Raw genomic sequence first — 27,726 nt, 5'->3', positions numbered from 1 at the left:
TAAAAAGTTTGTTTCTTTAATATGGACAACAACATTGTTCATGAAAAAATAAAAAAGTACAGATAAGTAAAAAGAGTAAAGTATAAGGATAAAATTCCTTTTATTTCCATCATCCAGAAATAATCCCTATTATTTGGCATTAATCTAGACATTTTTCTATGTATTTATAAAACATAAAAAATGCCTATAATACACATCTTTAAAAATCAGATGCTACAGAATCATTTCTTTAAATCAACTTGTCACAAACAGCTAGTAGAAATTGCATATTTGTATTTTCAGCCTTAAGATTTACATAGTATTTTACTTTTTAGATTCGTTCAGTGAGTCCCCTACTCTTGATAGTTTGCTTTCAGTTATACACAAATATATACAGTGTTGTGATGGACTATCTTTGGAGCATGTATTCAAGTAAATTCTTAGGGTAAATTTCTAGAAGTAGAATTACTAGATCAAAAGGTATATTATATTCTCAACATCTTTTATCATTGCTATATTAGTAGTGAGTGCTAAGTTGCTTCAGTCGTGTCTTGCTTTTGCAAATCTATGGACTGTAGTCCTCCAGGCTCCTCTGTCCAGGGGATTCTCCAGGCGACGATGCTGGAGTGGGTTGCCATGCCTACCTCTAGGAGATCGTCCTGACCAAGGGATCAAACCTAGATCTCTAACGTCTTCCAACATGTTCGGAGGTCTCTAACATCCTCCTGCATTGGCAGGCAGGTTCTTGACCACTAGTGCCACCTGGGATGTTAGTAGTAAATTGTATTGTTTTACTAGTAGCAATATATAAGAATATATTTCTCTGAACTCTCACCTTTAAAAAGCCTTTTAATTTTGAAAAATAACTATAGATTTCTAGCAAGTTGCAGATAAATGTACAGAGAGGTCCATTCACCCTTCACCTCCCAGCACTGACATCCTGCATATCTGTAGTACAATAACAAAGCAAGAAAATGGACACTGGTACAATCCACAAAGTTTATTCAGATTTCACCAGTTACACTTCATGTGTGTGTGTGGGTGTACAGTTCTGTGTACTTTCATGTGACCCTGGTAGCCTTCTGTGTGAGTTAACTCCATAGAATATTTATATCTTTGTAATTATCTAATCAAGCCTCATTAGAACATTGAAGAGAGACCATTTATATCTCTTTCAAGGATTGGGAGAGCTCCAGATTGGGAGAGCTCCATAGTTAGGAATGCATTTGGGTTGGGCTGTGAATAGAATATGGCGAAGGCCGTAAGCAGTAAGTAGAAGGGTATTTTAGGCTTTGGAATAGCAAAGAATAGTTCAGGGTGAATTTGGAGAATGGCAGGTACAGTGATGGGTTGTAACAGGAAGTAAGGCGGGAAAGGTGTCTAATAAGAACAAGACTGTGGAAAGTGTAATATGTCAGAGTTTGAAGAGCTTCCTACTATAAAAAAATGATAACATTTTTGGTCACAGGAGTTCCCCACTTTAGAAGGGTAATTCTGGTCATTATGGAAACTATTTGGAGAAGGTAAAGGTTGGAGGCAGAGAGACTAGTTACTGGTAATTTTAACTATTTTAAAGTATAATACATACTACTAGGTATATTCACAATATTGTACAGCCATCAAATAGTATCTATTTCCAAGATTTTTCATCATCCCAACAGAAACTCTGTATCATATAAACAGTGATACCTGTCTTCCTCTCTTCTCCTAGCCCATGGTAACCTCTGACTTAGTTTCTGTTGATGTGAATTTCCCTATTCTAGATATTTCATATAAGGAGAATCATACAATATTTGTCCTTTTCTGTCTGGGTTATTTCACTTAGTATAATGTTAGGCTGGTACCTTCTGCCTAGACTACTGTAAGAAAGAAGTGAAAAGTGATGGTAAAAATAGAGAAGAATGAATGATTTGGGGGGATATACCATATCTGTAAAGTTTCAACTGGACTTGAATGAAAAAAATAAAAGATAATACCAGGATTTCTAATCATTAAGACAGGAAATGCAAGGTATCCAGTATGTAGGCCTAGAGATTTAATTTGTTTAAAGCAAGGATAAGCCCATTGACTAAGAATCATTTTTACATTTTTTAAATGGTTGAAAAAAAATTCAAAGAATTTTTAATGTAGTGTATATGTAAAATTCAAATTTTAGTGTGTGTAAGTTTACGGGAACATAGCTATGCTTATTTGTTTACGTACAGTCTGTGGTTGCTTTTGTGCTCAATGGCAGAATTGGCGAGTTGTGACAAAGGCCTGAAAAGTCTAAAAGTATTTAACTGGCCTTTCATAGAAAAAGATCGCTGATCTCTACTCTAGATTGTGAATAAATAGAAATTAGTTAGTTCAGTTGCTCAGTCATGTCCAACTCTTTGCGACCCCATGAACCGCAGCATGCCAGGCATCCCTGTCCATCACCAGTTCCCAAAGTTCACCCAAGCCCATGTCCATTGTGTTGGTGATGCCATCCAACCATCTCATCCTCTGTTGTCCCCTTCTCCTCCTGCCCTCAATCTTTTTCAGCATCAGGGTCTTTTCAAATGAGTCAGCTCTTCGCATGAGGTGGCCAAAGTATTGGAGTTTCAGCTTCAACATCAGTCCTTCCAATGAACACCCAGGACTGATCTCCTTTAGGATGGAGTGGTTGGATCTCCTTGCAGTCCAAGGGACTCTCAAGAGTCTTCTGCAGCACCACAGTTCAAAAGCATCAATTCTGCGCTCAGCTTTCCTTATAGTCCAACTCTCACATCCATACATGACCACTGGAAAATATCCTTAAGGAGTGCATGGTTTAGTTGAGAACTAGAGCAGAGAAAAACGTTTAGTCGTTCTTAGTTAACTGATGTTTTCTGACAGTACAGTTTACTCTGTGTGTGCACGTGCACATGCATATATGAATGCCGTTTGTGAAATGACTCCTTTCCCCATTAAAAAGATTAGAGTAATTGGTTCATAATACAGTTGAGAATACATGGAAATGGTCTAAATGTAATTTTCCATAATCTTACTGCTTACAGAAAGACTTCTAGTTTGTAGTGTCTTTCCCTTTTAGTAATACTAGAAATCATATATTTCATTGCCTTTCAGATGTGGTGGTGCTCGAATATGTTATATTTTCCATGAGACTTTTGGGCGAACCTTAGAATCTGTTGACCCTCTCGGTGGCCTTAACACTATTGACATTTTGACTGCCATTAGAAATGCAACTGTGAGTATGCTTAACTTTTAGAATTTTTTGAAATGAGGTTAAAGATTATTTTTTAATCCATATATATTTTTTAACGAATGGTACAGTTTGTTATTTTGCTCTTATTCTTGAAATTAGGAAGTACTTTTCATGAAAAAATACCCAAAAATGTGATTTATTTTAACCTTAGGAAAGAACCAAAATTACATGTAGCTATAAGAGCTCATAATTTTCTCTTTTTAGGGTCCTCGTCCTGCTTTATTTGTGCCTGAAGTTTCATTTGAGTTACTGGTCAAAAGGCAAATCAAACGTCTGGAAGAGCCCAGCCTCCGTTGTGTGGAACTGGTTCATGAAGAAATGCAAAGGATCATTCAGCACTGTAGCAATTACAGTACACAGGTATTGAGAAATGTAACAGGTTTCTGATTAGGTAGTAAAAGACATGAGGTGATGGTTTCAAGGGGTAGGAGGAAATATAGAAGATGGGCTAAAAGTTAAAATTTTAGTTCCTTACCTAAAAGTGATATTTGACATAGTATAGTTAAATATAGCTTCCAAATCTGGTTTAGTATTTCAGTGATTAATTTTCCTTCAAACCAAATACTGTTTCTTACTTCCATCATATATAGGAGTTGTTGCGGTTTCCTAAACTTCATGATGCCATAGTTGAAGTAGTGACTTGTCTTCTTCGTAAACGGTTGCCTGTTACAAATGAAATGGTGAGCTATTATTTCATAAATCATTGTAGTCACTGTTAATAAATCATTTTGTATACTTCATGAATTTAGGCATAATGTTTCCCAGTGTATTTAAAAGAAAAAGGTGAATTTCAGTTTTATAAGGATACTTCAGTAGTTCTGGTATAAAAAGCATTTTTCCTCATATTTTAGTTATTGTTAGCCTGCAGCCACATTTTCCTAAAAACAGCCAGCAGAAGTTTATTGTTGAGGATTGTATTCAGGTTTGCTTTATTATATATATGGACTTCCCAGGTAGTGCAATGGTAAAAAATATGCCTGCCAATGTAGGTAGACCCAAGAGACACAGGTTTGATCCCTGGGTTGGGAAGATCCCCTGGAGTAGGAATAGCAACCCACTGCAATATTCTTGCCTGGAAATCCTATGGACAGAGAAGCCTGGCAGGCTACAGTCCATGGGGCTGCCATGAGTCAGACATGACTGGGCACAACTCAATAAAAATAAATATATTTTAAGAACCTACTGTACAAGAAACAAAAAGTGAAATTTTATAGACAAGCACATTATAAAAATGTAAGCATTAAAAATGTAATCAAAGGTCTCAGATAGCTATTGGCAAACCAAAAACATCTCATTTTCCAAAAGGTAAAAAATGCTACCTGTTTAAAGTCTGGACAAGATATTTTGTTCCATTTCTATTACCCAGACAGGGGTGTTTCTTTTGAAGGAAAGCATATTCATCACTGAATGAATCAGATACATTCTTCTTATTGTTAATATCTAGCTGGCTCCTAAGGTTGAAAAAATTAACAAAACTGTTTCAACTAAAGTAATCTGTGGTACTAAGTACTTTGGATGGTGAGGAGCATGACAGTGATAGCCTAAAATTGATGATGGTGGCACCAGGAACTGTCTGTAATGCTTGACGTGATTTGTTTTATTTAATTCTCAAAACAATTCCATGTAATAGGTATTGTCTCATTTTATAACACAGTAAGGAAGGCCCAGAGAGATTAATTTACCCAAGGTCACATATTAAGTAATTCAGCCAAGATTCAAACTGTGTGACTTTTAAGTAAGCAATGTTTGAATAACGTAGGCACATTATTACCATTAACCACACTCAAAAGCAGTACTCTTAAGTAACAGGTCAAAATATATGTGTCTTAATCAACTGTGTATTTTATCCATGGACAAGAAACTAAATTGGAGAGTAGCCATCTACAAATACAACACTTTTATAACACTTGCTTGCCTTGAAAAGAGATAATGGGAATTAAAAAAAAAACACACAACAATAGGGGTAAGGGAGAAAGACGTGTGATTAGAAGCAGACAAGTATAAAGACATCAATTAGTAACATTTTCATCTTAAAAGGTTTGAGACCAAAGATGTTAGGAATCATTTAAACCCACATTACACCTAGTTTGTGGATGAACTGGGAGTAGAGAACCCAGACCTCATGGCAGTTTCAGTGCTTCCTATTTTATAAAGGTTTTGGACTAAGATCTTCATTTGAATCTGGCTCTGCTTTCACCAGCCATGTGACTTTGGTAAATGTATCACTTAGTAAGTTTCCTGATTGTAAAACAGACTAATATAATAGCTCTCAGGTATGTTGGGAAGGTTCAAAGAGATACCATTCGCAAATTTCTCACAGGAGAGTGTCCAAAACATAAGTAGACACTCAATAGTAATTAGTTTCCTGTCCATAATTTTTAATTTCAGCTACCTTTAGGTATTATTAGGATACCTTTAGTAAAATGTCTCCCAAGTCACACCCCAGCAATTGCATAGAATCACTAATGCTAGGGGTTCCATCGATCTATTAAAATACTACCACCTTAAAAAACTCTTTCTTGACTGGATGTAAACTAAATAATACTTTTTTTCTAATACAGTGCGCTCATCATGCGAAACATAATAGACAAGGATTTTTTTTAAGCCTAGCCATTTAATTTTTTCCATTTTGTAGCTCGACTTACTTCACATTCGCAGAGTCAGACACGACTGAGCACAGATACATATAGCAGCACTGGCCTAATGGAAAGTTGGTTTTATCTTCAGCCCTGGTAAACTGAGCCTTGTTATAGCAAGTTATTTTTTAACTTTGATATATGTCAGGATAATGTGGCTGTTTGTACAGCGTGCTTGTTTGATGACCTAATGTCATAATATCATGGCTGCTATCCTTAAAATTAAAATCCTGAAATTGGCGTAAATATGAGATAAGCATTTGAAATTGTCCATATTGCCTCTAATTGTTGACTGTTCCTTTTTTTCCTTTCTGGTCTCTAAAAGTGCATTTGGGTCCTTGGCTCAGGGTGGTGAGCCCCAGTGGATATTTACTCACATTTACGTTACAAGTACAGAACCGCCCTTGGAGTATAGGATGTAAGTGCTGCTGCTTAGTTGTCTCCCTGGCAAGCATAAGCACGAATTGAGAGGAGTGAGAACATGATTAGCCTGATCTTGGACTCTACCCACTGACACCAGAGTCATCAGAATTTCAGTGAGATAAATCATTTTCACTGGTTTTGATCTTTTAGTGCTGTTCTGATACCTGAGATTTGTCAGGACAGTGAAATGAAGGACTTAGTTTAATCTCTCGATAATGCTAGAGTAATTAATTTCAACTTTCCTTTTTGATTATTTTCCCAATTAGGATTTTGAACTACATATATTTAAACTAGGTGCTTCATAATTAGGGCTAATCAATTAGGTTAGCTCAGGCCTTTAAATGTATCCTTTACCCAAGTAAAGTTAACATCTTTACCTTATATCTGATTCTGTAATGTTTTATTATTGAACCTGAACTTTTGACATGGAATAGTGGATGTCTAAGGTTTTTATATAGGAAAGTTGCTTGGAAGTTACACATGCATCAAGTAGATAACTTTTTTCCCCCTAACAGTATAATTCCATCTACTTCAATGTCAGAAATGCAGTCTTAGATGCTGAAATATAAATAATTTAAAAGAGAGCAAATTATTATTTGGTGTAAGATTTATCAGTTGGAGTATAATTATCAAATATTTATTTAGGCATGTTTCCTGTACGGTCTTTCAGAATTTATCTGTTAAATAAGTTTATATGCTTCCTAAATTAAAATTAGGTTGGCATAATATTGTATATAACCTAATTTTATTTTTTTCTAGGTCCATAACTTAGTGGCAATTGAATTGGCTTATATCAACACAAAACATCCAGACTTTGCTGATGCTTGTGGGTTAATGAACAACAATATAGAGGTAAATACAATTTCAATTTGTTTTTTGAGAGAGAAAACCTGTTTTAGATCAATTATATCAAATTTACTGAGCAAGGAATAACTATAAGACATTTATGTAATTTATTATTGTCACATTCCAAGAATTATGCTGAGGGCATTACATTGTTTTCTTAAATTTAATCCTCAAAACCACCTGGAGGCATCGTTCTTATTTTCTGCCTATGAAACTAACTCAGAGAGGATCTGGGGCTCATTGATCTGGTATTTGTATTTGAAGGACTGCCTGGTTCCATTTCAGTTAACTGTTGTTGCAGTTTATGAGACTGAAGTATGTAAACAGTGGATGTTTAAACTTGTTTTTACTTGATTCTGAAAGCTTTGAAGGAAACAATCCAAGAATTACCTAAATTATAGTGTATTTGGAAAAACAGTACTGTTTCACCACTACTGTGGTTGCTGCGTTTCATGGATCCTTTCTTTTTTCCGTTTGAGGTTAATGTTGTAGGTTGCATAAGAACTCAGAAGGAGCCAAGGCTGATGGATAGATGATTTATCTGGATGCATTTTTTTCTCTGCCATTTTTATACAAAACAGTAAAATTTTCTGTTGTTTCGTAGTCCAGGAAGACCTGTCTCTCTTCTGTATCAAATTTTCTCTTATGCACATGGGTGGAGAGAAAATCGTAAACATGGAATTTGGGAACTGCAAGGGATCTTTTAGTTAAAAAGATGAAGAACCCAAGACCCACAGCTGATAACAGCTATTACTTTACTGCTTATTTTGCTGGACACTGTTAGAGGGGAAAAGCACCTTCTCTTTAACAGGTACAGGGAACTGTTTTTTAGCTGCATAGTTGAGGTTAACTTCTACTGTCAGAAAAAATTCCAGAGAATTGCTGTGGCCCAGCTTCAATCTCTGATTGTAGAACTAAGGTCTTGCAAGCTGGGTAGCATGGCCAGAAAAAATTCCAAAACATATATAAGTAAGGCACTTTAAAACACTTAAGTCGATTATATAACAGTTATCATGTTAAAAATTGGCATGTAGACACTCTCTTTAAGATAGGAGTTAAGATAGTTAAGTTCTTGTAACATGGAAACCTTCAAGGAAAATTTGTGTCTGAAACAGTTTTTCTAATACTGACAAGGTCATTTATGATATGATTTCATATCAGTATTTTTCTTACAAGTGAATGTCTCTGATTTTAATGACTGTGTCAGAACGAACACATAGATACTCTCATTTAATCTTTAGAGCAACCTTATAAAGGTAATGTTAATAGACTAGGAAACCGGGGCTGAGGGGCCGGCTAAGGTCATAAATGGTTGGTAATGGTTGGTAATAGACTAGCATGAAAATTTCTGGTCTCTTGATTCCTCTGCCTTTTGCTTTGTGTCCTTCTTCAAAATGTACATTTAAAGCTAACTTGTAATTCTGAAAATTGCTAAAAATCCATGTATTTTTATCGTTTGCTGTGTTTTTTATAGTGAACAGTTAGTATAATTTGTTACAAAATTTTCTTACCCAAAAACATCATTGTGAAACTTTGTTAACTTACACCTTTTTTGCAAGTCTGAGTGTTCACAAAATGCTTTCTACTCAGGAGCGTTTTGACCGCATTTAACTTAAATGTTTTTCTGCTGTATTTGATGCTGCTTGTGAGCCAGTATTAACACCTTCGTCCTTCTATATTTTCATAGTCTTGCACCTGTTATGGTGCTTAACATACAGTAGGTACTATTGGTTTGAATTTACAGTTTCTTTAGTTTGGTACCAGAATTACACTGATGATGTCAACAAATTAGAAGAGTGGCAGGTGATCAGTCTGTTTAATTACCCAGGTTGTAGAATAGACTGTCAGTTTCTAACACTACACTAAGAAAGCAGAACATTCTTATAGATATTTCTTATTGTTTTGTGAGAATTGTGTGAAAGTAACAGAAATGTCAGCAGGTTAGAGAGATTTTTAAAGGCTTTGCTTAAGTTTTCTGTGATCTGTGTACTTCAGATTCTATATGGTATGTTGAAGGCTTATGTACACTTTTATGTGGGAATAGTTTAAATCAGTGATTCTTAACTTGGTGGGAAAGGCAGAGATGATGCTGGTCCAGCTGCCCCTCCCTTGAGAATTCTTGGTACAGAAAGCCACTATTACTGATGTTGTATTTATCCTTCAGGTATGTTGGGGCAGAAAAAAAATTGAGAAGCACTGGGTTAAATGATTTCTTGTTTGTTTTAAAATATAATTATGGCATGAGTCTCAACAGTGGGAGGATATACTGTTAGTTATTCTATACTTTTCAACTAAGCTGAACATTTTTTTTAAGTAGCTTACATCTCTTATGTTCTGATAATCATGAATCTTATGCTTGCTTGTGTTTCATAGGAACAAAGGAGAAACAGGCTAGCAAGAGAATTGCCTTCAGCTGTATCACGAGACAAGGTAAAAAACGTTTTTAAAGCATATTCCCAACCAATATGCAGAGACGGACTGGTGAGCCTCAGTTCTAGGAGTAATTTTTTCTTCTCACTTTAATATTCCATTGGCATTTTTGAGTAAAGGTATGCAAGTTTCAGAACAGGCTTTGAGTAATTTAAAGATAAAATATTTTTAATACATTGGAATAAATGCTTAAAGGTGGATTTTAAGTATCAAGACTTTTTGAAGAATTCAGTGACTGTCAACTTTGTAAAATTAGTTGAAGTGACTAATGACTTTATTATAACAAAGAGGTTTTTTTGGAGAGGGAAGATGACAATATGTGCATACCAGGTTTTAGCTGCCTGTAATAGTTGCATATATTACAGTTTTTGTGTAAAAATCTGTTACCTTGAATTCTTTACCAGAAAGGATCTTATCAGCTTGTAAAAATCAAAATGAAGCTTTTGGATTTGAACTTTTCTTAGGAATTCATCTGAAGAAAGCCTTAAACAAAGGTGACAACAGTGACAATAGTACAGGAGAGAAGGCAAAATAAACAATATGTCCCATTTTTGTTTTTCATGGGGAAAATTCGTATTTATAGAATGTTTCTAAATGCATTTTTGGCATCCTTGATTTTTTTTTTTCCCTGAATTTTTTGCCTTTAGTCTTCTAAAGTTCCAAGTGCTTTGGCACCTGCCTCCCAGGAGCCCTCCCCTGCTGCTTCTGCTGAGGCTGATGGCAAGGTCTGTTCTGATTCTTAATCTAAGCCTGCATGCCTAATTTGGTGCAACATAATCATCTGGAAACAATACACTGACTAGCAGAATATTAATATGGGATATTATGCTAAGATCAAATTTTAGTCTGATAGAGATTTTAAGTCGTTTAACAGTGTACACTTTGCAACATAAATTAGTTACCATGCTTTTGCTTGCAATACAGAAAATGCACACAGAAAAGAATTTAAAGAGGAAATTATCCTGCACTTTTTGAATTTCAAGCCATTGGTATTTAAATTTTGGTTGTTAAACTGCATGTTTTAACATATCTTTTAACAGTTAATTCAGGACAGCAGAAGAGAAACTAAAAATGTGAGTCTTGCTTCACAATGAAAATGTTGGTACCCCTGGTTTTCACCCTGGTTTTCAGAAACACTTGTCTTCAAAACCATTGAAGAACTTGTTTGTAACAGTGGCATCTATCTCTCATTGTCTTTGTTATGTTTATTGTTTCTCTTATTCAACTAACTTCTAAGATGGTATTAATTCTAGTTTTAACATTGTTTTAAATAATAACAGCCTTCCTCACCATTTTCTATTACCTTCAAGAATAGTGTTGAATTTAATATTTTGGTAGGAAATTAAAATTCTGGAGATGAAAATTGTACTTTTGGACTTTTCCTCTTTAAAGGTTCTGAGATCTGTCCAGTGCTGATAGTCCTCTTAGGCTTCTTTCCTATGCTTTCTTATGCACTTGTCACCCTAAATATGTAGCTTAACATGTGCCTCAACAGCTTAAGCAAATTCAGAGCATACAGGGGGACTGTGAGAGTTTGAGACTGTTGCCAGTTCTTGATAAAATAATCTTTAAGTTATTCAGACCCATTCTTATTTTTATTTTTGCCATTCAGCTCCTTTCCTTATTTATTGTCCAGGTTTAAGATTCTGAACCTCAGATAAAACCTTATAATTAAATGTCTTATCTTCTCTCAGCCCACTATACTAAGATTTTAAGAGAACCATTTAAATCACTGCTTTTTATTTTACTCATGGCTTCACCTTGAATTTGCTCACTCTCTCCTTAAGATTTCATATGTAGATCTATCACTAATGTGTAGTTAACGGGCATTTAGAAATACAATTACTCATTTAAAAAGTAGTATGTAAATATTCCACCTATATATTGATAAACATCATCTTTAATATATATTTTAGAGACAAATTTTGGGTAGTGTTTTGAATCAGTATGATACAAAAAACATTTAGCAATTGCTATAACATTGTTAAATTTATATAAAGTCATTTTTATTTCTATAATTCTGAATGCCATTTTATCTTCATTTTAGATTGTAAAATCTTAAAGAATATCTAAAAACATGTCTTAAATATTGGTAAATTAGTGCTCCCTGTTACCTTAAACAGTCATTTCTCTTTTATAAATCAAGACTAACAGATATCCTAAAAAAGAAGGTGCGAAAGCACTTGTGATTAATGACAACACTAGGTTTCTTTTAGCAGATCCTTTCTCATGGGTTTGTCATATTCCACATTTTAGGCAGCTTAATGTCATTATTGGGCCTTCCAGGTGGCTCAGTGGTAAAGAATCCACCTGCCAATGTAGGAGACGCGGGTTTGATCCCTGGGTTGGTAAGATCCCCTGGTGGAGGAAATGGCAACCCACTCCAGTATTCTTGCCTAGAGAATCCCATGGACAGAGGAACCTGGTGGACAATCGTCCGTGGCGTCACAAAGAGCTGGACACAACTTAACACACATACACACACACACACGCATAAGCATGCATGCAAGCTCATAAAATCATGAGTGTGTTCTTGTTTCTGTTAATTAAAGGATTCCTACTTTTATCCTGTGACCATAAGGAACATAAACTGACTCGAGAAATATATAAAGTCTTAACTTTTGGAGACATGAGTTCATTGAACTTTCAGACAGATCACAGTTCAACAGTGTTTAAAGTTACTTTGAAGAAATAATGTGAATAGCAGTTTTGGCTTTCCTTGAGCTTTTAATGGCAATCTTGTTTTAAAGGCTACCTCATATTTTCTCCACAATCTCTAGTGTTAGAGGTTGGAGAGGAGGAAAAACTTCAAAAAGTTAACAAGTAATAAAAAAGGAATTTAAGATATCCTGGCTGAGGCCTTGCCAGCAGTTTAGAACAGAACCTGTTACTTAGACAGCTCAGGGTTCCAGTCGCACATGCCAGTCACCATCTCTTTCAGACCCTGCTATCTCTGAATAGGTTAAACTCCAGATGGGTACTAGATGGGTATTCTCCTCAACTCTTATAAAAAAAAATTAACTTTGTTTAGATAATGCCAGTTTGATATGGTTGGTACAGGTCTTGGAACGTTTTTTTCAGGTTGCATCTGGAGGTGGTGGGGTTGGAGATGCTGTTCAGGAACCGACAACAGGCAACTGGAGAGGGATGCTGAAAACTTCAAAAGCTGAGGAGTTACTAGCTGAGGAAAAATCAAAACCAATTCCAATTATGCCAGCCAGTCCACAAAAAGGCCATGCTGTGAATTTGCTGGATGTGGTAAGCTGTAGAATTTGGTTGAGGACAAAGAACCAAATTAACAAGAAAGCATTTTAAAAGACAGAAGGAACTGGTATCTCAAAAACGTACTGTTACGTGTTGTCATTTCAAAATGGCACAACAGTAAATTTGTTCTCCCCCTCACCCAATTTAGCCAGTTCCTGTTGCACGAAAACTATCTGCCCGTGAACAGCGAGATTGTGAAGTTATTGAACGACTCATCAAATCATATTTTCTTATTGTCAGAAAGAATATTCAAGACAGGTTAGTATTATGTATATAAATCAGACTAGAATACTGCTGGATAATTTCTTAATCATTTTGAAAATATATGTATTTTTAAAAATTTAGGTTTTTATTCTCAAAGAAATGGATTATTTGATTGTTTTGCAGTGTGCCAAAGGCAGTAATGCATTTTTTGGTTAATCATGTGAAAGATACTCTTCAGAGTGAGTTAGTAGGACAGCTGTATAAATCATCCTTACTGGATGATCTTCTGACTGAATCCGAGGACATGGCACAGCGTAGGAAAGAAGCAGCTGATATGCTAAAGGTAAACTGGGAATTTAAAAAAAATCTTATTTGGGTTGTAGGTATAAACATTTATTATTTAAAATGCTTGGAGAGAGAGAGAGATATATATATAGTCTTTGTGTGATGGCTAAATATTACTCTGTTGGCACTTTATTCAATTCAAATTTCAGAGAAGATATGAATCAACCACATATAAGGTGGTATATTAATTCAGATTCTTTGGTATTATAATTTAAACATTTACAATTTTTATCATCTTCTTTAATGCAGGCATTACAAGGAGCCAGTCAAATTATTGCTGAAATCCGAGAGACTCATCTTTGGTGAAGAGAACTATGTAATCCTGAAATTTTGTTGACTTGTTAGTCCTGCCTACTTGAGTAGAATTTTATTTATGAACTCCTGTGTCTTGCAGTGATAGGAATCTGCTCATGTGAAGACTGGCTATAAACTGAAAATTGTACTCTGTATTCCAGAACAAATCACACATTTAATCCAAATAATAAATGGCTATTTCTAAAATTTCCTAGTATATATAAAATACGTCAAGTCTGTCTTGTGACAGTTTCATTTGAACTTAAAAGGAACCATAAATAGTTCTAGTTGTACAAGCAGTTTGTCTGTGAATAAGATGACCTGTGTGATCTGCTAGTAGTCCTAAAGCTGCTGCCACAGCCCTTCGAGAAGAATGCACCAAGACACCATTTCATACGACTATGATGCATGCACTATATAAACCGACCTGGCTTTGGAAAGAGATGAGTTGACAAGTTACTCACGTAGTCACTGTTCCAATTATCTTTTGATTTAGTTTTATTGAGCTTCTCTGCAACCTTTGATGTGTCTGTAAGAAAGCTGAACACATGAGAGGATCTGTAACACTGACAGTGATGTGATGTGCATAATGTGTAGCTACTGTCCTTCCACTTCTGGGTCCACTTTCCCCTGGTGCATTAAAAATTAAAATTCCTTTGATCTTACTTAAACTTGGAAGCATGAATTATGTTTTACTGCATTAAGAACAGCCATCTAGCCTTGATTATCTAGTAAGACTTGGTCATGACCATTTCCTTTTAGTTTTTAGAACTAGTAAATTCTCCTTGGCTTTCAAATGTAGTAGTAGTAATCCAGTAATCCATCTATAAATTGGATCCCACAGACCACACTTCAAGATTCACCTGGAGGAGGGTCTTAGAACCAAATACTGTACTGACTTTAAGTGTATCTTCTTTCTCTAAGTTTCTCTAAGGATTAGTTGGTAATAGTTATTACTTTTGCTTCACACCAACAAAGTAGATTAGAATAAAGGTACGAAAATAATGATGGGGCTTTATTATTCACAGAAAAACATCCTGACACACACATACTCCTAAATGCTCTCAGAGGGTTGGGAGTGAGGTTTAGAACACATTTTACCAAAATTCCCCAGATTATTCTTGATATGAATTACATAATAAATTTTAAGATGAATTATATATTGCAGATATTAAATTTATTTTTATGTTATGACATTTATGAAGAAATACTGGCAGGAACATATGAATGATACTCACTGTACTGAGAAACAAGATCAGCAACTGATCTCAAACATAACAGATTCAGTCTGATGATACAGGACTATGAATCTGTTTGCAGTACCATCTTCATAGAATACATGCTTCCAAAATGTTTATTAGCATACTTTAAAATCACTCTGCCATTATTAAATATTAGTTTGAAATTATAGCCATCCACGATTCATGTATTTGAGATAGATCAGATAATTACCATTTTAGTCTAACTTTTAATTTGTAAAGGGGGACTGAACCTTATAATGCACCTTTTTCCAGCAAACTTCAAATTGAAAACATTACCTGCTATGGTAATGCACTTGTTAGTACTACACACCATGTACAAAGAAAAACAGGCAAGATAGGTACAGAAAGAGGAAACCTCCTTTTGTTGGCCCTTAAACCGAGTGAAGTTCTGAAATGTAGAGATGATCTCTGACTTACAATGGATACCTGTATGTTCTTACTTTGTAAATAAAGTTGCTAGTATGAAGTGACATTAAAAAGCTTGTCAATAAGTGAATTCTTCCTAACTACTCCCAGAAGAGTACATGCAAATCTACTTTGGAACATAGCAATATAGCTTATGCTATATAAAAGTTTAATGACTTTTTTCTTTTTATAATTGACTGAAGTTTAATTATAATACATCTCCATTTTTTTGCATATGAAGATGACTTGCTCCAAATAATCCAGGTAGTAAATAGCTAGAATTTGAATTCTAAAGCCATGCTTTGCTGCTTGTAAGATTTTCTAGAACAAACCTGATTGTTAACCATTTTGTGTGTATGTGTGTGTTTTACTTGATCCTCAAGCGATCAAGTGAAATTAAGGAAATCAAGAAAAATCAATGATCTGATTTTTTAGATGTTGCAAACAGTTCTGGAGAATCAACTTGCCTAAAGAATGTAGAGCTTAATTTGACTAAATCTTGATTCCAGATCCTTTAAATTTGGCCTGAAAACTTCCCTTCCTGGAATATCTTGATATTCTCATATGTTTGGATATCAGTGATTCCACTCATATAATAGTGTATGATAATAGTGTATCCACTGTTTTATCTTGTTGCCTCTATTTTATCATGTTGTTTACTTAACTTTTTGGTTCATCTCAAGCTGCAATCTGCTTGGGGACAGGAGTTGAAACTTATAGACTAATTTAGAAGTTGACAAATTTATAAGACATTCTCACCTTTTTTACTGAGTTAAAACAAGGCTGATGAGTAAATTTAATTTCATGGAAACACAGGCGACTGGAACACTGAATTATAAACTTTCTGAAAAGTCATGTACTGATTTTTCTTCAAAAAGAAACAATTTCTACTGTAATTTCTAATGCTGTTTATGGCTTCCTCTAACATTTCTCTTTTTTATAGAATTTGCTTCCTGAACAACAACCAGAAAAATCCAATGATATATTTACCTGATACAAGAGCAAGGACAGGATAGGAAACTTAGTATTTAGTTTTTCATGAAGCATAATTATTAAAAGAGATTAAACCTAGAAATCATGCTTTTCTGTGTTAGTCTTTAATATTTAAGGATCAGGAAATAAAATATTCCACAAACTTAACCAACCTGTATGAACAATGAAATTACTCACAGTGAGGCCTAGAATATACTCCAGTCTTTGTTTTGAGTTGCGTAAGTGAAGATATAAATTTGTATATCTTGATAATGAATGATGGATGTTTCAACACCAGAAGGAGTTTTCATCATAGCCGAAGCCATTTTATAATGTAGAAGTTCCTTTTTCCTATTTTAAGTAATGAAAGTCCATTCTTAAGAATATGTTGTCCAACAACTAAAACACTCTCAGGATTTGTTACTTGTCTGTGATTTATACTGACTCCACCTTCTGTAATCATCCGATACCTAAAAATAGAAATGTTTAGTAACTAGATAAATCTGATGATTGTTGACCACTCCCAACAATACACATATATCATTATTTCACCTAAATTTCAAAGGCTAATTGAAACCATTTAGCACTGAATTATTATCTTCATATTTGCTAGATTCTGCCTCCCCTTTAGTTCTTTTAAAGGAACAGATGGAAGAAATTCAACTAAAATTTTACAACAAGCTGAGCAACCCCACTACGCCCCTCAAGTAAAGATGACACAGACTGAGTATGAGAAGGCCTGTGTGAATCTGTGTACTTAGGGCCTCTGATCTTGTGAGCTTCTCAAACTGACTATCCCTGAGCCAAGTGATCCCAGCAACTGTGGTTCCTTAAACCAATTCTCTAATGCTGGAGAAAAAACTTACCAGGTTAGACTTAAGAAAAGTACAGTAATACTGTACAGAAAATTTAAGTTATTTTCAGCAATAAGTACTCTCAGTTTTCACTTTATTCTCAGACTAACCTAACATCTATAAGGAATGAGATGCCATTATCAGGAAAACACCATCTCTGGAAACACATGCTATGAAATATAACCGGGAACCTAAAAGTTAAATAACCTTACCCTCGGGGACCATCTGGAATGGCATTTGCTTTGCGGCACGTATCTAGGACGCTTGTTCCAGGGTCAAGAACTAATTCAGAAAATGAAGCTTCTTTAAACAATTCTTTTAACTCTTGATCAGACATGACTTCCAGCGCATCTATGCTGCTGTGATAAAGGGCTTGTGTACACCTGGAAAACATGTTTTGAGAACCACATCACATTGACAGCTTATACAGATACATGTTCTACTACCTGATAATCAGTTATGAAGTACCCATTATATTCCAGATGGGAAGTTTTTCAAATAGCAACATTTATCTTATATAATTTATAAGCTTAATTCAGGACAATCTTTTTTCCTAGTAAATGAAGGCTAGTATTTTAAACTGGTTAACACTGACAGTCCTCATTAGTGGTAAAAGGTAACTCTTAAAACAGTGGCTCCAAATGTTCTGCAGTCTCTTAACTAATTAATCAAGTGATCTTTATTCTACAAGGTCACCTTTTAGCAGAGGCCAGCCCTTCTTGTCCATGAACAAGCTTTGTTACTTCCGCAGCAAGTCGCTTCTGAGGACCCCGCTTTTCTGGCTCTGTGACATGCAGCTGCATGATGTGGTCAATCTCTGGAAGAGGCAGAAAAGTGAAGAGCTTCAGGTATCTGGGGTAAAAAAAAAAAAAAAAGCCTGTTAGAGTTATATAACATACCTAGTTTTTGTCTCCCCCCTGTTTTAGATTATGGAATACAACATGCAGAAATGTACCAAAAATATGACAATAATACAGCATCACCCCAATTGAAGATTTAATTTTGCCATCTTTGTTTCCAATACTTTCTTTTTAAAAGTAACAGTCCAGATACAGATGACCCCATCCCCATCATATATATATTATTCTTGCTTCAGAGACATCATCAAAAATGCTCAGCTGGGTGACTCACAAGCCGGAATCAAGATTGCTGGGAGAAATAACAACCTGAGATATGCAGATGATACCACCCTAATGGCAGAAAGTGAAGAGGAACTGAAGAGCTTCTTGGCAAGGGTGAAAAAAGAGTGAAAAAGCTGGCTTAAAACTCAGCTTTCAAAAAATGAAGATCATGGCATCCGGTCCCATCTTCATGGCAGATAGATGCGGAAACAATGGAAACAGTGACATATTTTCCTGGGCTCCAAAATCACTGCAGATGGTGACTACAGCCATGAAATTTAAAAGACACTTGCTCCTTGGAAGAAAAGCTATCACTGCGTATTAAACCTAGATAGCATATTAAAAGCAAAGACATCACTTGCCTACAAAAATCTGTATAGTCTAAGCTGTGGTTTTTCCAGTAGTCATGTAGGCTGTTGAGAGTTGGACCATAAAGGCTAAGCACAGAAGAATTGATACTTTGAAATTGTGGTGCTGGAGAAGACTCTTGAGAGTCCCTTGGACAGAAAGGAGATCAAACCAGTCCATCCTAAAGGAAAACCCTGAATATTCATTGGAAGGACTGATGCTGAAGCTCCAATACCTGATGCAAAGAGCAAACTCTTTGGAAAAGACACTGATGTTGGGAAAGATTGAGGGAAAGAGGAGAAGGAGGCAACACAGGATGAGATGGTTAGATGGCATCACTGACTCAATGGACATAAGTCTGAGCAAACTCCAGGAGACAGTGAAGGGCAGGAAAGCCTGGAGTGCCACATTCACAGGGCTGCAAAGAGTTAGACACGACTTTGCAACTGAACAACAATAACAGATACACAACAGTGCTCCTACCCAAGGAAGCACAATTGCATCACGTCCCCTTACACTTCACGGTGACCACTCTCCCGACTTTGATGGTAGTCACGACCTTGTTTATATTTTTACCATCTCAGTATGCCTCCCTAAACAGCATCACTTAGTTTTGCCTCTTTTTAGACTTTGTATAAACAGAATCATACAGAACATGTTTTTTTTGACTACTCTGGCACATCAGATTTCCTTGGTGGCTCAGATGGTGAAGTGTTTGCCTACAATGCGGGAGACCTGGGTTTGATCCCTGGGTCAGAAAGATCCTTTGGAGAAAGAAATGACAACTCACTCCAGTACTCTTGCCTGGAAAATCCCATGGACGGAGAAGCCTGGTAGGCTACAATTCATGGGTCGCAAAGAGTCGGACATGACTGAGTAACTTCACTCACTGGCACATCATGATGTTGGCAATGCACCCGTGTTGCTGTGTGTGCAGCTGCTGAATACAGCATTCCACATTAAAAATGGTTCACAATATATTTATTTTGGTGTGGATATTTTGTGTTGTTCCTACTCCTGGACAGTAGTTAATGGTGCTGCTACGACTATTCCCATGTATTTCTCTTGGTGCACGAATCTGTCAGGGATGTGCCCAGGGGAGGGACTGCTGGTATTAACACAAGTCATAAATATATTCTACTGAGTAGGTACAGCCACACATTTTCCCAAGTGGTTCTATATGTATAATGTAAGTGCTTGACATTAAGCTTCTGACTGCTTCATGCTAAAGTATCCATTTCAAAGACATCTCGAATAAACAACTGCCAGTTGTATGTCATCAGTTCAGTTCAGTCGCTCAGTCGTGTCCGACTCTGCGACCCCATGAACCACAGCACGCCAGGCCTCCCTGTCCATCACCAACTCCCAGAGTTCACCCACCAACTAGGTAAGGAGCCAGGCTACCCCCACTGATGAAAATCTCCTTTTAGAAAACCCTGGGGAACTGAGATAACTGACTGCCTGAATGACCCCTCTCCAGCCTTCCCACTCCCTAGTTTTCCCTGTTTTAAATTAGCCAGTGAAGAGTGAACCTGCAGAATCCTGCTGCTGCTGCTGCTAAGTCTCCAGTTGTGTCCGACTCTGTGAGACCCCACAGATGGCAGCCCACCAGGCTCTGCCGTCCCTGGGATTCTCTAGGCAAGAACACTGGAGTGGGTTGCCATTTCCTTCTCCAATGCATGAAAGTGAAAAGTGAAAGTGAAGTCGCTCAGTAAGTGTTCCACTCTTCGTGACCCCATGGACTACAGCCTACCAGGCTTCTCCGTCCATGGGATTTTCCAGGCAAGATTCTGGAGTGGGTTGCCATTGCCTTCTCCTAGGCACCCCAATAAAGGCAGACCCCTGGGTCGGTCCTCCCTCCCTTTCTATCGTTGACTCACTGTGTGCCTGTACCCTTCAGAAACTAAGTAATACATTTTATTTTTTAAGGTTCCCTGGTGATTGTTGCTGAGGCATTTCTTATAGTCATTTTAATAAGGACCACAAGTCCAGTCTAGTCACGAGTTTGGCTCTGGCCAAGGAAATGTCCCACAAGTAGTATGGGCCCAGGTGAGGGCCACCCCCTGCCCCAACCAGGCATTTCTAGCTGATGGTAACACTACCAACAGGTTGAGGCCCACATAACTGGCAAAAGCATAGTTGGCAGGACTGCATGACTGCCATTTAGCTTCGACTAGTTTACTAACTGGCTAACCCAGATGGATAAAACATTTGCAAGGGTAGCAGTGTATGCTGGAGGTCCATAATGCTAAGTCGTTTGCATATTGCCTCATGTTACCTCAGTATTCATCCCAAAATGTCACTGCTGCCACAATTCAACGATATCTGTAGTATTGTGATCAACAATCAAAGTCATGTCCTCTAATGAGATGATCAGATCACTAATTAGAAAAGCCTTGATTGACTACTAATGTACGTGAAGATCCTTTACATCTCAGGGTAAGGAGAGCTAAGGAGAGTGGAATGGATCCCAAGGCTATTTATTATCACTGCCCAACCTGAGGCTCTGAGTGCAAGGCAAAGGAAAGGATACTCACATACGGACGGAGGAAAGAGACCTGCGCTGTGAGTGAGTCATACTGGGACTATACTTCCTAACCTGGATGAATGGAACAACCTTGCAACAGGATAATAGCAGAGCAAAGAAAGAGAAATACAGCTGAGGTGTGCTGTTCCTCTGTCCCCGAAACCCAATGGGATACCATGGGTTCAGTATCAGGTGTGATGTTGTTGAACAATGGATAAATACAAATGCTCAGAACATCCTGTGCCAATGCCTTGTAAGACCCCTGAGGAGGTACAGCAGCTCCTTGATAAATCAGAACCCCTATGGAGGCTTCCTGAGTGTTGCTTACTGCTGCTGGGTACCAATATGCCAAGGCGCTAGTGTTATGCTCTAGAGGCCGAGGGCTTTCCCAAAGACCCTATGGTAACCTGCCATTGGAGGGACAGCCAAGTACTGGGGAGGATGACTGCAACACCCTGAAAAGGGAGGCAGCCACCTATGAAGAAGGCTCATGGGGATGTCTTCCACAAACTTTCTGGTGACGACATGTAAGATTATGAGAAACAGGAAGTAAAAACAGATCAAACATGACACCTTAACTGAAATTCTGTGCATAAGGAAGAAAAGGAAGGAGTTGATTGGCAATTGCAGGTTTTTAGAACCTAAATTGTTACTCATGGCTGCTGAAATGCATCAGCTGGCTGGTATCTAAAGATCCTAGAATCTACAACCTTCTCAGAGATCTCTGTCCAGGATATATGTTTCCTTCCTCTAAGAAACCAAAGATCTTGAGTCCCCTCAGATTTCCTCTGAATGGGACAGAATAAAGCAACATGCCTCATAAGATACCCCTGCCACCACTGGAAAGGCTGACAGGGTTATAGGCCTCCAGTGAGGATGAAGAGGGAGAAGAAAGGAAGGCAGATGATCCTAGACCCACCAGTATTTGTACCAGGGCCCTCCCTTGCCTCATTTGGACATTTACTGCCTGACTCTGGGCCCATCCTTCCACCACAGTGATTACTGCTAGAGGCCTGTCTCCTGCTGTGCAAAACTGGCATGGTCCAATTGGTTTATCATGTCTATGACCAGAGTGACTTAAATGACCCCCTCTTCATTCTAACCTTGAGTCTCTTTGACCCTAAGTCCAGAGAATTCTTCTTAAAAGGAGTTCTGTCTAGTCATGGGGTAATGCTTGTGCATTTTACTGGGTCTGTCAAAACCATTCAAAGGGCACTGGAGAGCAATGACAGGGTTCCTAGACATGGAGGAAATCACTCATCATTAAACCACCAGTACACTCAGGTACAACGTGTACTAGGCCTTTTCATGTTCTGGAGGCAACACATCCCTCACCTCTTACCAATTCTTTGCCACAATCACATGCAAGGCGCTGCCTTTCACTGGGGCGAGCCCAACAATACACTTGGGAAGCTGCCCAGCAGGCAGGCCAATGAGCCCTACCTTTAGTTCCATCTGGCTCCACATTCCAAGTCAGTACTTGACCATATCTGATTATGTCTCCTTGGAGTCTCTGGACCAAATATAAGTCTACTTGATTTCCTATGGATTTTGGATTAAATGGCTAACTCCAAAGGATTCTACCAGGATCTTTTAGAAACTGAGGCCCTAAACAGCCCCCAACCAATACAACCACCTAATGCCCTGGGTTAGAGATGCCTCCTTGGTAAAATGAAAATGGTACCTTCAGGAGAGGGCTAACCTGGATATCAAAGCCTTTAAAAATGACAGGAGAATGGAGCTTCCCTCATGATCAGCTCCTTACCTAAGAGCCTTCTGGAGTTGGTAGTGGTGCTCCTGCTGCTTGGAGAGCCCCCTGGGACCAACTGTCTGAGATGGACAGGGAGTCCATATTCTTAACCAATGGCAGCACCACCACTGTATGTATGCACTGCAGCTAGCTGGAGGACTGCAGCATTCCCCGTGGTCTCAGGGGCCTCTCTAGCTGAAGAAGGCAGTCCTGACTCAGCCCAACTGGCAGAACTTGTAGCTGTTCACTTAGCCCTTGAAAGTGTAAGTCACTCAGTCATGGCCAGCTGTTTGCAAACCCCATGGGCTATGCAGTCCATGGAATTCTCCAAGCCTGAAGACTGAAGCTGTTCCCTTCTCCAGGGGATCTTCCCAACCCAGTGATCGAACCCAGGTCTCCTGCACTGCAGGCGGATTCTTTACCAGCTGAGCCGCCAGGGAAGCCCTTAGTAAGCCAAAAAAAGAGACTGTTGGCAGATCTACATTTTCATAGACTCCTGGGCTACTGCTAATGACTTCGTGGTTTGGTCTGGCCAATGGCTAAGGGACAATTTTCTCATATAAGACAAGCCCATTTGGCCCAAACCTGGAAGGAGTCCCTAGTTCCTATCATTGCTACTCATGTTTCTGTTCAGAATACCTGCTCTGTGTGTGCGTGCTAAGTCGTTTCAGCCGTGTCTGAATCTTTGCGACCCTATGGACTGTAGCCCACCACTCCTCTGTCTAAGGGATTCTCTTGGCAAGAATACTAGCACCACCTGCGCTATGCTGGAAGCCATTTCAACAGTACTGCAGACTGTTGCAGTACTAAGCCCACCACACTCTACCCAGCACACACCCTACCAGCTCAAAAAAATGGGCTCACAATTCCTTGGGTCACTAAGGAATTCAGGCCTTGACAGCTTGGGCTTTAGTGAGCAGACTCACCATCATCTTAGCAACAGCCAAAGTTGTAACAGATGACTGTAGTCTCTGTTCCCAAACCAATGGAGGATATTCCCTGGGGAGACCAACCATGTTCCCAATGGCATTCAATTTCACTGGCCACTTCCCTTTTCTCCTGGGGCCTCCAGATACGCCTTCACAGTCACAGGACTTGTCTGGATGATGGAAATCTCTTGCTTCAGTAAATTTATTTTTGCGCCCTTTGGATTGCCAGGCATTACTGACTCTGACCCACTTTATCTCTCCAGAGACTAAACAATGGGCTTTCCAACATAGTATTTTTTGGAATTTCCATCTAGGTTATAGCCCCAGGCACCTGGCCTCACTGAGCATCATCAACTTCCTTAAAGAGACACTCCTGAAATTACTCTCAGGCAACTGGTCCCCAAAATGGACCGAACTCTTGCTCCAGACCCTCATCTTGCTTAATTCTCACCTCTTGGGCCTTCATATCCTATATACCAACTATTATACACTCACCCAAATCCCACTGTTGGTCCCCTCTGGCAATCCTTAAGATATGCTCTGAGAGAACTTTGTTTTCCTACTCAATAGTGGTTTTTCATGTTCTGTAGTAAAGTCTTAGGTATTTAAAAACTTTAAGAATTATTCCTAAATTATTTTTGATGATCATTATGTCAGATGGCATTTTTTGGGAAAAATTCACTTTTTCTTTGTTGCAGGTGTATTTCTCATTAATTTATATTCTTCCAAGAGTTTGACATATTATGAAACAATGAGAAAAATCACTTTAAAAAAAAAGGATCTTCTTTTATGTTGAAGAAAAGGAGCTTTAGAGACAATGGTATAATAAAAGTCAAGTTTATGATGAAAGGAGTGAAAAACTAGAATATGCAAGCAATAATGTCCTGAGTACCTGCTAGATGTAGATCACAAACTTGGCTCTAACTTTTTTAGCACCCACAGTAGTTTTCTGCTTTAACCAACAGTGTTTAACTACAATGTTACAGTGATGTACTGCCTTAAATAGAATCTATGTTAAAATAAACAAAAACCAAAAAAACTATGAAGGGATGAAGGGTGCAAAGAGAGTCAATGACTAAAATTGTATCATGAGCTTAATGAACTTAATTTTTCTCAGCACACATTTATTAAGAACTCACCTTTCTACCAAATCATCTGGTTGCCTGAGAAAAAACTGATACAATTCAAATGGAGAGGTCTTATCTCTGTTTAGCCAAACAGCGTTGCCAGCAGACTTGCCCAGTTTCGCTCCAGTTGTACTTGTAATTAGAGGAACAGAGATTCCAAACACATCTTCTCCAGTCAACCTATGCATAAAGAAGAACTTTATTATGTGCTTCAAGCTCAAGTGGTGGCAGGTTCTGCTAATCATTCTCAGATTTCAGTGTGGTTTTTTGCTCCAAGAAACCTTCCTTAACCTTCTAAACCAGGGTTCTTGTCCATCTTTCTGCTTTCACAGCACCCTATTTTGACATTTGTCATTCTGAACTGCAACTGAACCAGTGACTCTGGGCAAGCCAAAGGGAAATGCCACATAATTGGGGCCTAGAAATTTTTAAAGGTTGGGTGGAAAGAGGAGAGAAAACTAGGTAAAGGTGTGGTCAGGTAGAGACACTAAAAGAGGTATTTTAGAGGATTTTTAAAATGAGTAGCATATGAGCTAGCCCTGTATTTCATCTCCCTCTAGAAAATGCCATTAAAGATACATTATTCACAAATATTTGGAGTTGAAAAAATTTTTTTCGAAATGCCAACCAATGACTAACACTTAGCTTCAAGGAAGGTGCAGAGCAAAAGCAGAAACTACTCAAGGTGGTCCAGTCACCGTCAGGTTATAAACAGTCTTTCAAATTAGAAACACAGAAAAGGCTTCTTAGAAGTAGCAAACAGATACAATCTGAATCCTGGCTGCTGCTGCTGCTAAGTCGCTTCAGTCGTGTCCAACTCTGTGTGACCCCATAGACGGCAGCCCACCAGTCCCTGGGATTCTCCAGGCAAGAAAACTGGAGTGGGTTGCCATTTGCTTCTCCAATGCATGAAAGTGAAAGTGAAGTTGCTCAGTCGTGTCTGACTAGTGGTGTCTATTTCCTTCAGAGCTCTAGAATATATCCCATACCTAATATCATTAATTCAGCACTTTAGTTCTCATTAGCCAGTGATATAAAATTAACCCCATTAGACTCTCAGGGGAAATAAAAGGGCTGAAACAAACGACGTCACTCCACAATATTAACAGCGCATTACAGGCTATTTGTGTGTAACTTATTTGACCTGAGATTTCTCCTGGCCTACAGGCGCTTACTTGTGGATGAACTCGTATCCAGACATGATATTGCCCAGCTGATCTGATCCACCCAGCTGGACCCGGCATCCATAATGCTGGAACAGGTAGTAGAAATCATAGGCCTGGAGCACCTGGTATAAAAACTCGGCCAAACTCATGCCTTCGGAGCTCTTGAGCCGAGCCTGCACACTCAGCCTGCTCAGCAGCGTTCCCATGCGGAAGTGGCCAGCCACTGCCGCTAGGAAGTCCACCAGGTCCTGCTTCTGGTACCACGCCGAATTGTCCAGCACGGTGAAACTGCCCCAGGTCCGCCCATTTGCAAAGAGCTGCTGGTGATTAGCCGCCAGGGCCTTTAGCCCTTGACTCAGGGCACGGGCGTTGCTGTGCACGCGCTCCGCATCCAGCGCCTCGCGCTCCTTGGTATGACCGCTTGGGTCTCCCAGGCGCGCCGTGGCGCCTCCCACCAGCGCGATCACGTTGTGGCCCGCTCGCTGGAAATGAAAAAGGCCCAAAAGCGCCAGCAGATGCCCGACATGAAGCGAGTCGGCCGTGGGGTCGAAGCCGCAGTAGATGGTCTGGGGAAATTTCCCTCCCGTGCCGCGGTCGAAGAGCTCTGGGAGCTCTGTCTTTGTACCCCTCTCGGGGAAGAATTCCTTGAACAGACCCCGAGCCTTCTGCACCGCCAGCAACCCCTGAGCGGCCGAGTGGGCCTCACGCAGCCCCAAGGGCAAGACTCCTGACAGGCCTTGGGTACCAAGCCACGGACTCCGGTAAATGCACCGCAACATGGGCGCCGCCATCTTGGCGGCGGCACGAAGGGAATGCTGGGACCTTAGAGGCCCACCACACCCCTCAGTTCCCGCCTCTTGAAATTCCTACAGAATTGGTCAGTGTGTTTCTGCGCATGCCCAACTGAGGCGGAGCTGTTACTTAGTTACTGATATCCTCAGCCTTGGAGTTCTGACTTCCTGGGTGGGGTTTCGGCTGAAAGTCCGGGAACGGTAAATTCCATAGACCTTATTTTCCTCCTTGGTAACGTGGATGTGTTTATAATAGTTCCTACTTCAGAGAGCTGATGTGAGGATTAAGAATTAAGACCTGAGAGTTCTAAAATATTATTTTTTGTTTAAACTTATTCTTGTCACCTAAGAAAAGTCGTGATGCACAAATTCTTTGAATTCTTGGCCCTATGGAAAAATTTTTTCACAGAGGTTGTGAGAAGTTAGGAATTGGTTTAACATCATGGAGAAATACTGAGGTGGCTTGGAGATGCAGTTTCCTAATGCTGATTCCCAAATAGATGGGAACGCCTCAGTCACCAGTATTTATTAGCTTCTCCAGGAGGTGGCAGTCTTGTCTAAGCTATAACCATATATAATCTAATGAATTAAATGCAAAAGGCTCTGTTTAATTCATTTACTTCAATTACAGGTAACCAAGTGGGGCACAGCTTTGGCATCTGAGTGCTCAGTCGTGTCAGACTCGTTACAACCCCCATGAACTGTAGCCCGCCAATGTCCTCTGTCCGTGGGATTGGAATGGGTTGCCATTTTCTCCTCCAGGGGATCCTCCAGACCCAGGGATGGAACCCACTTTTGCTGCATTGCAGGCCGATTCTTTACCACTG

General features: G+C 38.8%; 2 protein-coding genes across 23 annotated transcripts in view; one reads left to right on the top strand and one right to left on the bottom strand.

The window, feature by feature from the left end:
* Positions 1-15,388, top strand: part of DNM1L (dynamin 1 like) — a 63,734-nt gene extending 48,346 nt beyond the window's left edge. For 6 of the 20 annotated variants that reach the window (XM_060413202.1, XM_060413200.1, XM_060413210.1 and 3 more), the window contains 10 exons: positions 3,067-3,187; positions 3,410-3,565; positions 3,796-3,885; positions 7,024-7,116; positions 9,484-9,540; positions 10,188-10,265; positions 10,581-10,613; positions 12,622-12,798; positions 12,953-13,062; positions 13,192-15,388. In XM_060413202.1, coding sequence (XP_060269185.1) covers positions 3,067-3,187; positions 3,410-3,565; positions 3,796-3,885; positions 7,024-7,116; positions 9,484-9,540; positions 10,188-10,265; positions 10,581-10,613; positions 12,622-12,798; positions 12,953-13,062; positions 13,192-13,456 — 1,180 coding nt within the window. In that variant the 3' untranslated portion in view covers positions 13,457-15,388. The remainder of the gene's footprint in view (positions 1-3,066; positions 3,188-3,409; positions 3,566-3,795; positions 3,886-7,023; positions 7,117-9,483; positions 9,541-10,187; positions 10,266-10,580; positions 10,614-12,621; positions 12,799-12,952; positions 13,063-13,191) is intronic. The other 14 variants (XM_027967773.3, XM_015094867.4, XM_027967777.3 and 11 more) reach the window with 7 other exon arrangements.
* YARS2 (tyrosyl-tRNA synthetase 2) lies at positions 77-26,922 on the bottom strand. 3 transcript variants are annotated; one of them, XR_009599977.1, is made up of 7 exons: positions 26,118-26,922; positions 24,955-25,122; positions 17,837-17,992; positions 17,353-17,523; positions 16,485-16,756; positions 3,681-4,656; positions 77-2,781 (listed from the first exon to the last, which is right to left on the bottom strand). XR_009599977.1 is itself a non-coding variant. In XM_004006740.5 (5 exons), the coding sequence occupies exons 1-5, from the start codon at positions 26,897-26,899 to the stop codon at positions 16,597-16,599; spliced, it is 1,437 nt and encodes a 478-aa protein (XP_004006789.3). In that variant the 5' UTR covers positions 26,900-26,922; the 3' UTR covers positions 14,636-16,596. The 3 variants fall into 3 exon arrangements, 1 of the variants encoding a protein (XP_004006789.3); XR_009599976.1 differs by having other exon boundaries at positions 77-4,656; XM_004006740.5 differs by lacking the exons at positions 77-2,781; positions 3,681-4,656 and having other exon boundaries at positions 14,636-16,756.
* Between the last annotated feature and the right edge of the window lie 804 nt (positions 26,923-27,726).

The sequence above is a fragment of the Ovis aries genome, chromosome 3 (assembly GCF_016772045.2).
Source record: "Ovis aries strain OAR_USU_Benz2616 breed Rambouillet chromosome 3, ARS-UI_Ramb_v3.0, whole genome shotgun sequence".
NCBI classification, from domain to species: domain Eukaryota; kingdom Metazoa; phylum Chordata; class Mammalia; order Artiodactyla; family Bovidae; genus Ovis; species Ovis aries.
The sequence above is the reverse complement of the archived record's forward strand: the minus strand, read 5'-3'. Positions and strand labels throughout refer to the sequence as shown.

What these genes read in the sequence shown, in the direction of transcription:
- YARS2 (XM_004006740.5), bottom strand. Translation starts at nt 26,899, where the DNA reads ATGGCGGCGCCCATGTTGCGGTGCATTTACCGGAGTCCGTGGCTTGGT. An exon ending in GGATACGAGTTCATCCACAA is followed by an intron (nt 25,123 to 26,117) that starts GTAAGCGCCTGT and finishes CTTTATGCATAG; the next exon opens with GTTGACTGGAGAAGATGTGT. An exon ending in ATTCCAGATGGTCCCCGAGG is followed by an intron (nt 16,757 to 17,352) that starts GTAAGGTTATTT and finishes TTCTATTTTTAG; the next exon opens with GTATCGGATGATTACAGAAG.